At 40.5% G+C, this 12,461-nt stretch overlaps 2 protein-coding genes across 2 annotated transcripts in view; one reads left to right on the top strand and one right to left on the bottom strand.

Annotated features, from left to right (window-relative positions):
• The window catches only part of zbtb8os (zinc finger and BTB domain containing 8 opposite strand), a 12,590-nt gene extending 12,363 nt beyond the window's left edge, over nucleotides 1-227 (bottom strand). Inside the window, exon 1 of the mRNA XM_043717208.1 lies at nucleotides 26-227. Within this exon, the coding sequence (XP_043573143.1) occupies nucleotides 26-227 (202 nt within the window). The remainder of the gene's footprint in view (nucleotides 1-25) is intronic.
• On the top strand, nucleotides 198-12,119 carry iqcc (IQ motif containing C). The gene is made up of 5 exons (XM_043717209.1): nucleotides 198-314; nucleotides 5,759-5,902; nucleotides 10,030-10,393; nucleotides 10,904-11,025; nucleotides 11,192-12,119. Exons 1-5 carry the CDS (start codon nucleotides 198-200, stop codon nucleotides 11,228-11,230), a joined length of 786 nt encoding a protein of 261 aa, XP_043573144.1. The 3' UTR covers nucleotides 11,231-12,119.
• Nucleotides 12,120-12,461: the final 342 nt, after the last annotated feature.

Below are 12,461 nucleotides of genomic sequence, written 5' to 3'. Positions count from 1 at the left end.
AAGCACTACAGGAAGCTACACTCACATTCGTACTTCTTGCTAACGGGCGGGTATTTCTCCTTCACCGCTTTCTGCGCCGCGGTCAGGAAATACTCCCGATCGTCCATCGACCCTCCGACAGCGTCCGCGCATGCTCGCAGGACCGAGCGCCCGCCTCTCCCTGCCGCCGATTGGCTCACCGCGCGGAACCCGATTGGATGACGCCTCTGTCCATCACTAACGAACATGTCACTTCCTGCCCACCGCCACCGTCACTTCCTGCCCTTACCAGGATGGCGGTGAGTGAGGGTCGCCGCGGGTTGTGTGATCTCCAGGTGAGCGCAGCTTCCCCCCCAGTTTCACTGGAATCATTTTTCCCTTCAGTGAAATATATGAGGACTCCTGCGCCGGAGGGTCTGGATGCTGTCGACTGTTGAATATCCAAATTTTGTTTTCCCAATGATGCCAGGTGGTTACCATGGTAACAACCCAGCACCTTTCGAATCCCCTCGCACTCAGATAGAGCTAAGAGACTTGAGGCAGTTTCAGGCTGAAGAGAGAGGATGGATGTGATGGTACTGGGGAAGGTGCAGAGGAGATTCATCTGGGCTAGAGCCATTCACCTCTGAAGAGAGGCTGGGGCTGTGACTTTCAGAACTGCAAAGGCTGATGTGGGGGGAACCTGATTGAAATGTATGAAATTTTGAAGGATATAGACAGAGTAGTTAGGATGAAATGTTTCCCCTTGGTGAAGGGATGAATGAACAGGGGACATAGATTTAAAGCAAGGAGCATAGGATTTAGAGGGCATTTCAGAGATTTTTTAAAACCAGAGGGTCATTGAAACTTGTTACTATAAAGTGTGGTAGAGATGAGAATCATCACAATCTTAAGTATTTAATGATCACTTGAAGTGCTGTAGCAAATAATGCTACAGGCCACGTACTGGAAAATGTAGGTTGGTGTTGATAGGAGGAAGTGAGGACTGCAGATACTGGAGAATCGGAGTTGAAAAGCATGGCACTGGAAAAGCACAGCAGGTCAGGTAGCATCTGATGAGCAGGATAGTTGACATTTTGGGCACAAGCCCTTTGTCAGTAATGACTGGTTTTATAGATCAGTCTGTGGTCCAGGCACATCTTAAAGTTTAAACCGAAATTACCTCTCACACATATTAAATGTCCTTTCAAAAATCTGGTAACGGAAGCTGTACCTGAATCTGTTGGAACTATGACAAAGCTGCTCCTTTAACAAGGTTATGCTGTTCCTTGGCTTTTTTTTTTGTGAGGTCGTAAACAACCCAGACTCTGAAAAGTCTGGGGTTAGTGTTTTAGGGCCAGTTTGATTATAGCTAACAGATACTGGCTCAGGTAGAAGGCTTTCAAGTTAAAAAAACACACTTGTACAATGAAAGTGGAGTGGCCAGCTTCCCCAGCTCAGCTTTTCTCTGGTTTGGTTTGGTTTTTAGCAGTAGTGTGGAAAAAGCTGCTGGACCCAAAGAAGCAGGTCCAGGTTGGTATTCTGTCTCTGGCTTCGATTGTGTAAACCCCTTCCAACCTGGTTATAAACGTTTCTAATCTCTTCTGTCAGGCAAGAGATACAAAAGCTTAAACACACATACCAATAGATTCAAGAACAGCTTCTTCCCCACAGTTGTTAGACATCTGAAAGGACTTCAAATTTCAATTCTAACATAGATCTCGCTTTTTGTGCGTCGTCTTTGCTGGTGTAACTCTGCTCTATTACCCTATGATCTTTGAATAGTGTAATTTGCCTGTACTGCACACACAACACAACTTTTCACTGTATCTAGGTATATATGAAAGTAATAAATCAAATATTGGCAGGGGGGGAGTGGGAGGTAGATCTCACCACTGGTTCAAGTCATACGTCACACAAAGATGATTGCACAAAAACCACAGTAATCATCTCAGCCTTGGTTTTTCAGTTCACATGTTTTATGACCCCTCTGCAGTTTAGACTTGAACCCAGGCTTCCTAATGTAAGGTAGGCATATTACTACTGTGCTATTTGAGTCCTCCCAGGAGTTCCCCAGTGTTGTGTTCTTGGCCTAACCATCAATGTTTTCCCTTCGGTCAGAAATGGGGATGTTCGTGTACATTCATTAATGTTCTGTGATGTTTGCAACTTCTCACATATTAAACCTGTCCACATACAATTGCAGCAAGGCCAGTACAGCATTCAGAAGGAGAAAGTGAGGTCTGCAGATGCTGGAGATCAGAGACAAGAGTGTGGTGGTGTAAAAGCACTGCAGCAACATGCCTCATTCCTGATGAAGGGTTTATGCCTGAAACGTTGATTCTCCTGCTCCTCAGATGCTGACTGACCTGCTGTGCTTTTCTAGCACCACACTTTGTACAGCATTCAGGATTGAGTTGATAAGAGCAGAGTGATATTTGTGCCATACAAGTATCATGCAGTGATTATCTTCAACAGGAAAGAATTTAACTAGCTCCCCATGACATCCAATGGCATTATCTTTGCTGAATCTCTCTCTGTGAATATCCTGAAAAGTACTTGAAATAACTGCAGAGAGGCCAGTACTGCATCACCAAGTCAGCCTTAAATTACATGTGCACCATAAATGGGCTCTGGCCAGCTAGCTGAAAGCCAGTCCCTAGACTGAGGAGACCTTCTGAATCTCCTGTTGTTTTTATTTTACAAGCCAAGCATCCTAAGTGAAGGCTTGATGCCAGAAATGCTTACCTGAACTCCAAGATGACTGATGCAAGCAGTTGTTCTTCAGGCACAAATTGTTTGTTCCCATCGCAAGTGAAATAATTGCACAGAGGTCAGTATCCCATCACCAAATCATCCTTTATTTACATATGCACTGTACGTGGGCTCTGACCAGCAAGCTCAAAGCCAGTCGTTAGACTGAGGAGACCTTCTGAATCTCCTGTTTATCTCTGTCAGCCAGGGCTTCCTGATTGGCATTGTTAACCTGGGCCAGTCAAGAATCTCACTGTCAATGAGATCCACATGGCGCTGCTTCCCATCACTACGTTAAATAGAAACTTAACAGGACTGCAATATAAATATTGTGGCCACAAAAGCAGGTCAGAAGCTGGGAGACCTGCAATGGGTGACTCATGTGGCTCCTGAAAGCTTCTCCACTGTCTACAAGACACACGTTAGGAGTGTAATGGAATACTTCCCACTTGCCTGGAAGAGTACAGTTGTAATAACACTCAGGAAGTTTGACATCGTCCAGGACAAAGCATCCTGCTTGAAAGACACCGGATCCATCCCTGCAACATTCACCACTGACATATTATCATTTTTCAGTGATTTACAAAGAATCCTCCTTTCACACGTTCCAAACCTGCAACTTTTACCACCTAGAAGGACAAAGGCAACGGATGCTTGCAAAGACCGCCACCTGTAAATTAATGTGCAAGAGTCGGACTTAGAACTATTATCCTTGTTCATTCACTGTCACTGGATCCATATTGTGGAAGTTGTGTTAAGAACACTGGGTATATTTGCTCAGATGGACTGCTGAGCCCAAGCTTCCTCTTTATCCTGAATAGTTTATTCTGTCAAGCCAGGAATACCCACATTCCATAAAGGTCAAAAATCACACAACACTAGATTAAAGTCCAACAGGTTTATTGAAGAAGGAGTGGGGATCTGAAGGCTTGTGTTTTCAAGTAAACCAGTTGGACCATTAGCTGGTGTCATGTGATTTTTGACTTTGTCCAACCTAGTCCAACCTCCACATCATGACATTTCAAGAAAGAATTTTAAAAGGAGTGTTTTGATCATTTAAACCTGTTGCATAAATACAAGGTATTGTATGAGGAGCAGTGCTCCTGGTCTGGACAAAACATGGCTATAGATAGTAAGAGTCCTTTACTCTTATGCACCAATCTCTTTTATAAAGGTTAGTGCACTGCAGGTGTTTACTTTCCCAAAAGCTTGGAATGCCTGCAGATTAGTGTTCTGGCATTAAATTAATCAGGTTCTTGTGAATATCAGCATTTCCCAATTTCTCAACATTGGAAACATATGCTATATTCTATTTTCTCTGCTTAAAATGGATAAGCAAATAATATCCCATCTACCACATTCTTGCCCATTCACTTAACTGTATTTATCCCCTTATAACTATACAATAAAAACACCAGAAAGTTGCTGAGGGTTACAGCCTAGCAGGATGCATAGCTTCTTCAGGCTTTCTGCCACTATTTTAAACTGCAACACTTCCCCAGATAATGTGACATAATCCCTGAAGGGAAAGTGTAGCTGTTTTTGCAAAGAGCTGCACCGCATTCATTTTTTTACTGATGGGTATAATCTCATCGTTCCTGTGTTTTTCAAGAAAATCATTTGTTTTGCCTTAGAATCCTTTTCATAATATCGTGACAAGAATTACTTAGATGTGGTTAGTCCAACCAAACCTCTGTTAGATGTATGGTAATGTTCCTGCATTTCAATTCTATTCCAATAAAAAGAACCCTTTTAAAAAAAATCAATCCATTTGGATATGTTATTGCACAATCTATGACCATAACATCTTGACGTGGAACTTGAAACCAGCTCTTTTAGCTTGGAGGTACGGGACACTACCATTGTGCACAAGACTATACACCTAACCCCAATGCTTTGTTTGCCTCTCTTTAAAAGCATTAAAATTAAGCTTGTTGATAAGTTGGAATAATGAAATGAAACTCTGTACACAGGCGCACAAATTGTTTTGTTTCTCTAATAAGACTTAATTGATGTGACATTTTCACATGCTCAAAATTCCAAGGTATGAATTAATTCATGAAATAAGCATTCCCCTTGCAGAAAAGTCCAACGGTTAACTTTTGGGCAGCAAGGTCACTAACAGTAAGTTTTAAGCAGCCAATTAAGCTGTTTTTTTAATGGAAAAAACAAAGAACTACAGATGCTGGAAATTAGAAACAAAAACAAATTGCTGGAAAAACTCAGTAAGTCTGGCAGCATCTGTTGAGAGGAAACAAAGTTAACATCTCAGATCCAGTGACCCTTCTTCAGAAATCTGTTTTTGTACTGAGCAGAGGACAAATTCTCTGCTTGGTCAGGTCCTTCATGTCTGGGAGGGCAGATGCAACTTTTGTTTAATGTCTCAGTTGAAAAACTCCACCACCAACAAGGCAGCAAAACTGCACTGAAGTGTCAAACCTGGACTTGAGCCCAGGATTGTAGCTCTAAGCTGTAACCTGCAAGATTCTGAGGAGAGTGCAATTCCTTAGCAAAGCTGACACTTCATTTTATTCTCAGTTATGTTTTGAACATTGATACTCTGAAAATAAAACCTACCCGAAGCAAAGAACTCTTTATGTGCTACTGTCAAAGGGAAGAAGTAATCTTCAAAGATTGCTGTTAACACTGAAATTAAGTAGAAGTACTTTAATTAAGGTGCTGACAATGAACTGTTTTCTTTTTAAGAATTGTATAATACATCAGGAGCTACTTGCTTAAAAAGTAAATTTTTTTATGTAAAGTCAGTGAATTGTCAACGCTTTTGTTTATTGCGTCAATTGGATGGGTTGTCATGAAGCATTAGTCAAAAAAGCTGAGTGTTATTTTAAAAGTCTTACAGTCATCTTGCTTTAACTTTTTGATGAAAGGGCAATGCCCAGTGTAAATGACAAATTCCGTACAAATTTCTGCCAGTGTAGTGGTTGAAGCTTTTATTTATTTTAGAAAAAGCTCTTTAACATATAATTCTTGCTGCTACATGGCATTTATTTTTTAAAACTATTTCTCCACCCTGCCCTCTTTGTAGGCTTACGTTAGAGGTTATTTGGTGAGAAAAAGCTTCCAGCGTTTGCGCCAAGACTATGAAAATATTGTAAAAGAAATCGAGGGAGGTGTGGACTTGTTGGAGTGGGACGGCAAGGAGTTTCCAAGGCCTACATTTAAGGAGCAGGTACCTTTCACTGGACAGCGCGTGTGTTTATTTCTGTATATAGACTACGTTATTGAGCACCTTGCCTATCACAACATTCGATACAAATTTTAAGAAATAAAGCCAATCTTTTGTGCATCTCCAGACATATAAATGTTGTAGCCAAAGCCTTTTCACAATCTGATCCAAGCTCTGAACAGCACATAACCTTCGAATGACGTTACTCATTGTATGCATTATATCAAATAATCTTGAAAAATGGCACAAGCCTGCAGTTTAATAGCAAAATGATGTATACTTTGAACTAATTAGATATCTATCTAAAACCCACATTGCAAGATGCATTAAACATAAACCTCAATGCCCCAAAGATTTTGGGGAGATCACTTAGAAAGTCTTTCTAAATTCTACTTCTTTCTCTCCTGTCCCCAACCCCTCACTCTCACCCAGCCACCTACCGTAATTGTAACAACAGCAAGTCATATTTGTTCTTTAACCATCATCATGCTCTCTGCAGTTGATTTGGAGATGCCGGTGTTGGACTGAGGTGTACAATGTTAACAATCACACAACACCAGGTTATAGTTGAACAGGTTTATTTGGAAGCACTAGCTTTCGGAGCACTGCTCCTTGTGGAGTACCTGATGAAGAACCAGCCCTCCCAAAGCTAGTGCTTCCAAATAAACCTGTTGGACTATAGCCTGGTGTTGTGTGATTTTTAGCTCTCCAGTTGAGGCTTCCTCAGTAAATGTTCTTAAAGTTAAGGTAATTTTTTTGAACAGTAAAGGAATTAAAGGTTATGGTGAGTGGGGGAAGGTAAGTGGAGCTGAGGCCACAAAAAGACCAGCCATGATCTTATTGAATGGCAGAGCATGCTCCTGCTCCTAGTTCTTACTTTGTTGCAATTTGTTTCTCTTGCGTCAAGTTGACTCTTGTCTCCATTGAATTACAACAATGGTTACAAATAAATATATAGTTCATTGTCTGATTTGCTTTGGGAAAACCTGAATATAATAAATGTTTGTTAACTTGAGAAGTTCTGAGCTAACTACTTCAGTCGCTTCCAATCACCAATTTGACTGGCTGACTGCTGTTAAGAACTACTTTTGTTTCTTTTAGCTGAAAGCAATCCCTAACTACTGTTCTGCTGAGCACCGTTTATCTTTAAGTCTGTAAAGAAAAATGTCTGAATCTAATTTATCTTTGCTCATGACTGGGTCGAGCAACTTAGCTTTGCCACATGCTTTTGTTTCAACTTCAGACCATATTTAGTTTCCTTCAGCACAAGCTTATTTTAGAGGTATTCCATTTTAGATTTTTAGGGTTGCTCCATCAATCTCATTCAGATTCTGTGCCAGCATTACTAAGCTCGCTGTCTGGAAATCTCCGAGAGTTTCTAAACACATTTCATTCTTAATCAATGGCATAACCATCATTGAATCTCCTACATCAATACTCTGAAAGTTCCTGTTGACCAGGAACTTAACTACATTAGCTCAAGAAACATTAGTTACAAAGGTGAGTCAGTGGCTGGGAATCAGCAGCTAGTAACGTACCTATTGTCTCTTCGATGCCAGTCAATCACTGACAAGGTACAAATCAAGAATGTGATGGACTGCTCTCCACTCGGCTGGATGAATGCAGCTCCAGCAACATTTGTAAAACTTGAACTCATTCAGGCAAAACAAGTGACTTGATTGGTATTTCATCCATCACTTTAACTAGTTAGTGTTTCCAACACCTGTACAAAGTGGCAGCGTACCATATGTATTTTTGAGAGCACCTTCCAAACCTGCAACCTTTTACTGCTTAGGTGATCAAGATAGTATGCATGTGGGAACACCGCCATTTGTAAGTTCCCCTCTAAGTCATGTACCATTTTGACTTGGAAGTATATCACCATCCCTTCTCTGTCACCATGTTAAAATCCTGAAACTCTGTCTCCAACAGCACGGTTGATTCTCCATCAAGTGAGCTGCAGCAGTTCAAGAAAGTGGCTCATCACCACCTTCTGAAAGGGCAATAGAGAACAGTCATAAATTGGTCAGGAACTACCTCCTCGTATCAGAGAGATGGTGGCAGAGACAGGCTCTTGTGCCGGAACTTGACTGCTCCAACCACTTTTTTTTCTTTATTCTCTTTACTCACCATCAGTGGTGAGGAATTCCAGCATGGACCTGAGTGGGCCAACGTAGACCTTGTGGTGGCAGCGACAGGGCCCCTATTTACTTTTCCAGGGCAAATATGGCACCTGGCATTGAAATGCAAGAACAGGTAGGAGGCTAGGAATACTGTGGTGAGTAACCTTCTGTGGTGTAAAATTATGTCCCAATACATGTGTGAATCATAATGTAACACATGTATTGGGCCAAGCAATGGAATCCAAAGCCTGCTCTCCATCTACAAGGCACAAGTCAGAATGGAATACACCCCACTTCCCTGGATGAGTGCAGCTCGAACAGCAATCAAGCTCAACACCATCCAGGACAAAGCAGCCCATTTAATTGGCACCGCACCCACAAGCATCCACTCCCTCCACCACCAATGCTTAGTAACAACAGTGGGTGCTAACTACAAGATGCACTGCAGAAATTCATCAAAGATCCTTAGACAGTATGTTCCAAACCCATGACCACTTCCATCGAGAAGGACAAGGGCAGCAGATTTATGGGAACACCATCAGCTTCACGTTCCCCTCCAAGCCAATCACCATCTGACTTGGAAATACTGTTGCTGGGTCAAAATGCTGGAATTCCCTCTCTAATAGCATTGTGGGTCAGCCCATAGCAGGTGGACTGCAGCAGTTTAAGAAAGCAGCTCACTATTGCCTTCACAAGAGCAACTACAGATAGGCAATAAATACTGGCCCTGCCAGTGATGCCAATATCCAACAAATACATTTTTTAAAAATCGGCAGATGCTATATCGGAGGTGATGTAGGCTAGTTAGGCTGACTAGTGAAAGATGGAGCCTGAGGATAGACGTCTTTGTGATTGGTTGGGTCTAGCGCTGGTGGCGGTGATGTAGTGATGGAGGAGAATCATAGCAACAATGTTGAGGTAGGCCCAGTGGCGAGAGATACGACTGTGATATTGGTGGGCCTGGCACAGGTGACGAGGCATTGGCAAGAGGAAAATTGGCCCAAGAGCGAAAGATGGTGCATGAAGAATGGTCCCTTCAATATTGGCGAAGTGTTGGAGGAGGAATGGCAGCCCAGGTATCATTGATGATGCGCTGGTTCAGGACTGATGGATTCTCTTTAAGCTATATCTTTCAATTTTTTAACTTCTTAAAACTATTCAAAATAGCGCTGGATCATGGTGATGGTGGAAAAGTATTTTGCTGTAATTTACTGTTTTTCCACTGTAAAATACACATGACAATAAAATCAAATCATAAATAAATGTCGGCCATGTCAGTCCTGCTCACTGAAAGACTTGGAAAATCTCTGTTCATTGCTCCTCCCCAAACCACTGAAACAGCCTAATGTTTGATTAAATATGAGCAATATCTTCTCATTACATTTCAACATGTTCTCCGTTCTGAAGAAAAGTCACAGACCTGAAACACTGATTCTACTTCTGTGCCCACAACTGTTGAGTATTTGCGGCAATTTTTGTTTTTAATATTGTGCTGATGACGTGGGTGAGATTGGAGGTGTACCAGGTACAGTGAAACGTTGTCTGGAGATGTGTAATCCAGGCTTAAAGGGGTGCAGGGTAACAAGTGCAATAATTGATTCCTATTTGTAAGATACAGGTGATGTGGAAATTGAAATATTGTTTCTAAAAAAAAATTGATGATCTAGTGTAGATGACTGAATAAAATAAATCTTTTTTCAGTTGTTGGTTTGGAAAGCCGAAAGCTAGAAGTTTACAACCTGTAGATTTGATAGAACAGCAGAAAAGTCTTATTGAGTGTTAGCAGTATTGAAAGTTCTCAGCTGCAGTGACCATTATGGTAACTTCTATAAAGAACACATCTAATATATACATTTATTTTTGTGGAGACTTCAGTAGGCACTGTTTCCTGACTAAACTACATTGAAGGATCGTGGCTTTAAGCATTAGCAACAATCAAGCTTTCTTTCTTACAAAGATTAAGTCTAGAATTTGGTGTGATTGGAATTCTTTTTACTTCTTTGACAGAATGCAAAGAGAAAATGCGTGAACCGTGTAATTGAAAGGCAAACTTGTGAAACATCTTGTCCTGAAGCTAAAAAAGATGGAATTTGTGGAATATTTGAGGGTGATGAACCAGAAAAAGATGATTGTGAAATCAGAGCATCCTCAATCACAGGAAATTTTCCTGCAGTGGCTGAGCACCTGGATGTTCCTGGCATTTTGACTGGAGGTCCTGCGATATGGGACCAGGCATCCAATAAAAAAATTGAAGCATCCTCTGCAAGTGGTGATGAGAGGAAAGACTCTGATACTACAATGAACTTTACTGATGTAACCTCCGTTTGGAACAGTACAGTACTGGAGGATTCACCCGCTGTTCTCAGTACAGGTAATGTGTAAGATCCAGTGAGTTGCACCCTGAGGGGGAAATTAAACTTTTTTTTTCCATAATGTACTAACGATCAGGAGATGTTTTGAAATAGTAAGTTCTGCAGTTAATTAGCATAGATGTTTAGCTTTGATTATGGGTCTTGAAGTTCTGGAATTATTCAGAGACATTAGATGTTGGGGAAGGAAACAGTTGCTTTCTATAGAAAATCTTAAAACGCTGGTTCTGCTGTCTTCTGCATGTATTCATGTTTGAGTGTGTTCCTGTTTGGATCGGATTGATTGCACTACTAGAAAGCTGTTTTGAACCATGTGTCTATCACAGATTCAGCTACACTTGTTTTGATTTAAAAAAATGTGAATATGAAATGAGTGTATATAGTTTATTTTAAATGGGTGTAAGTTTTGAATAAAAACACTCCTTTCCATTTTAACACTGAATTTTAACTAAATAGAAGAACAAACTGGTGAAAGGATACATACTCACAAATGTACATATCTGAATTTGTAGAACATTTGTGTAAATGGCAAAGGAAAGAAATGCCAACAACACTCGAAGGGATACAGAAGTACAGAAGCAGCCTCGCAATGGAACTTTTGTGGCTGCAACAGGCCATTGCTAGTCGTAAAAATGTAAGTATTGAGTTGGAATGTGATTGAAGGAATGTATTGTATCTGTATGCTATGTTTCCAAAATAGTCTGTCCTCCTGGTGTATTCTTATAAGAAATTGACTATATGTATTTTGTGCAAGAGAGAGATTTACCCTTTCACTGTGGTGACCTTATTTATTTGAACAGTATTTGATACTGAAGCAACAATTGAGAACTCCAGAATGAAAATATGGTTTCAGAATTGGCAGCACGACATGAATCACCAAGAAGCTGATCCAAACAAGTCATGGAGATGTTCTTCATTGGAAGTTAACTAGATGCAAGAAGAATTACATCACAGATGAAATCTGTGTGTGGTAAATGCAGTGAAGTGGAACCTGATGGAAACTCTTTATAGAGAACATGAGGTTAAAAGAATGCTAACAGTTAACTTAATGCATTCCTTGGAGCAATACTGCAGTTTGTATGTTCCAGGGTAAGGCTCTGTCATACTTCTGTTAAGCTTATAGCCCTGTTTTGTTTATTTCAGAAAATAATAATCCTTTCATATTTAATATATCAATTTATTTACTTATGGCTGGCAGCCTGGCCAGTGGATGGCACAACTATTGCTAATCTTGGAATCCAGCCAAGATGCTGCTAATCAGTTCCATTTTTCACCAATTTGTCAGGATATGCTTTAGCTATTTGACTGTGCTGGGATAAAGAAATACATGCTGATCAATTGAGTTATCTTTTTGTATTTTGTCTGATTGCACTTAAGTCTCCACATTGTCAAGAAATAAACAGAGCCTGAGCTTTTCTGGGACCTTTCCATCACCATGACCATCAATCGAAATGTGAACTTCTGTGATGTATTATGTTTATTCTTTTTAAAGTATTGTCTGATGATTTCTTATGCATTCTGCTGAAAATGTGTAACATTATGGAATTATTTCTTCATTATGGAATTGTGCACTGACCATGTAAGCTGAAAGTTCATCAAATTTAATGCAAATATGTACTGATTTCGAGTTCTCATTTCTCTCCAAATGGGATATTTTTAAAAAATGCCAAAGTTTTATCATACATCCACAATTTTGAAATCAGAATAAAAATGAAACTTACAATCTGATCAAAGCATTTCATTGGGTTTAAGATTTGGTATCTTATTCACAGACCACGCATTTTGCAGTTGGTGATGCAGCTGAACAATCATCTACAATTAAGGTTTTTCGAGTGTTTGTACCCAGTGCACTGATTCTGTGGGAATCAACCTCTGTTCATAGCATTTTCTGAAGGGAAACACTCCTTTTAATGTTCAATCAGAGTCACGTGCTCTTTGCTGAAAGCAGGGAGCTGGATTGAAGCCTCAAATTGTTCTTGTTTCGCTCTGTAATATTGCCACTTCTGGCTGTTACCGTGCAGGTAATTACTGTTCTTAAGATGATAAGGCTACTCTTGGAATATTGCAAGC

The sequence above is a fragment of the Chiloscyllium plagiosum genome, chromosome 27 (assembly GCF_004010195.1).
Source record: "Chiloscyllium plagiosum isolate BGI_BamShark_2017 chromosome 27, ASM401019v2, whole genome shotgun sequence".
Classification (NCBI taxonomy): domain Eukaryota; kingdom Metazoa; phylum Chordata; class Chondrichthyes; order Orectolobiformes; family Hemiscylliidae; genus Chiloscyllium; species Chiloscyllium plagiosum.
The sequence above is the reverse complement of the archived record's forward strand: the minus strand, read 5'-3'. Positions and strand labels throughout refer to the sequence as shown.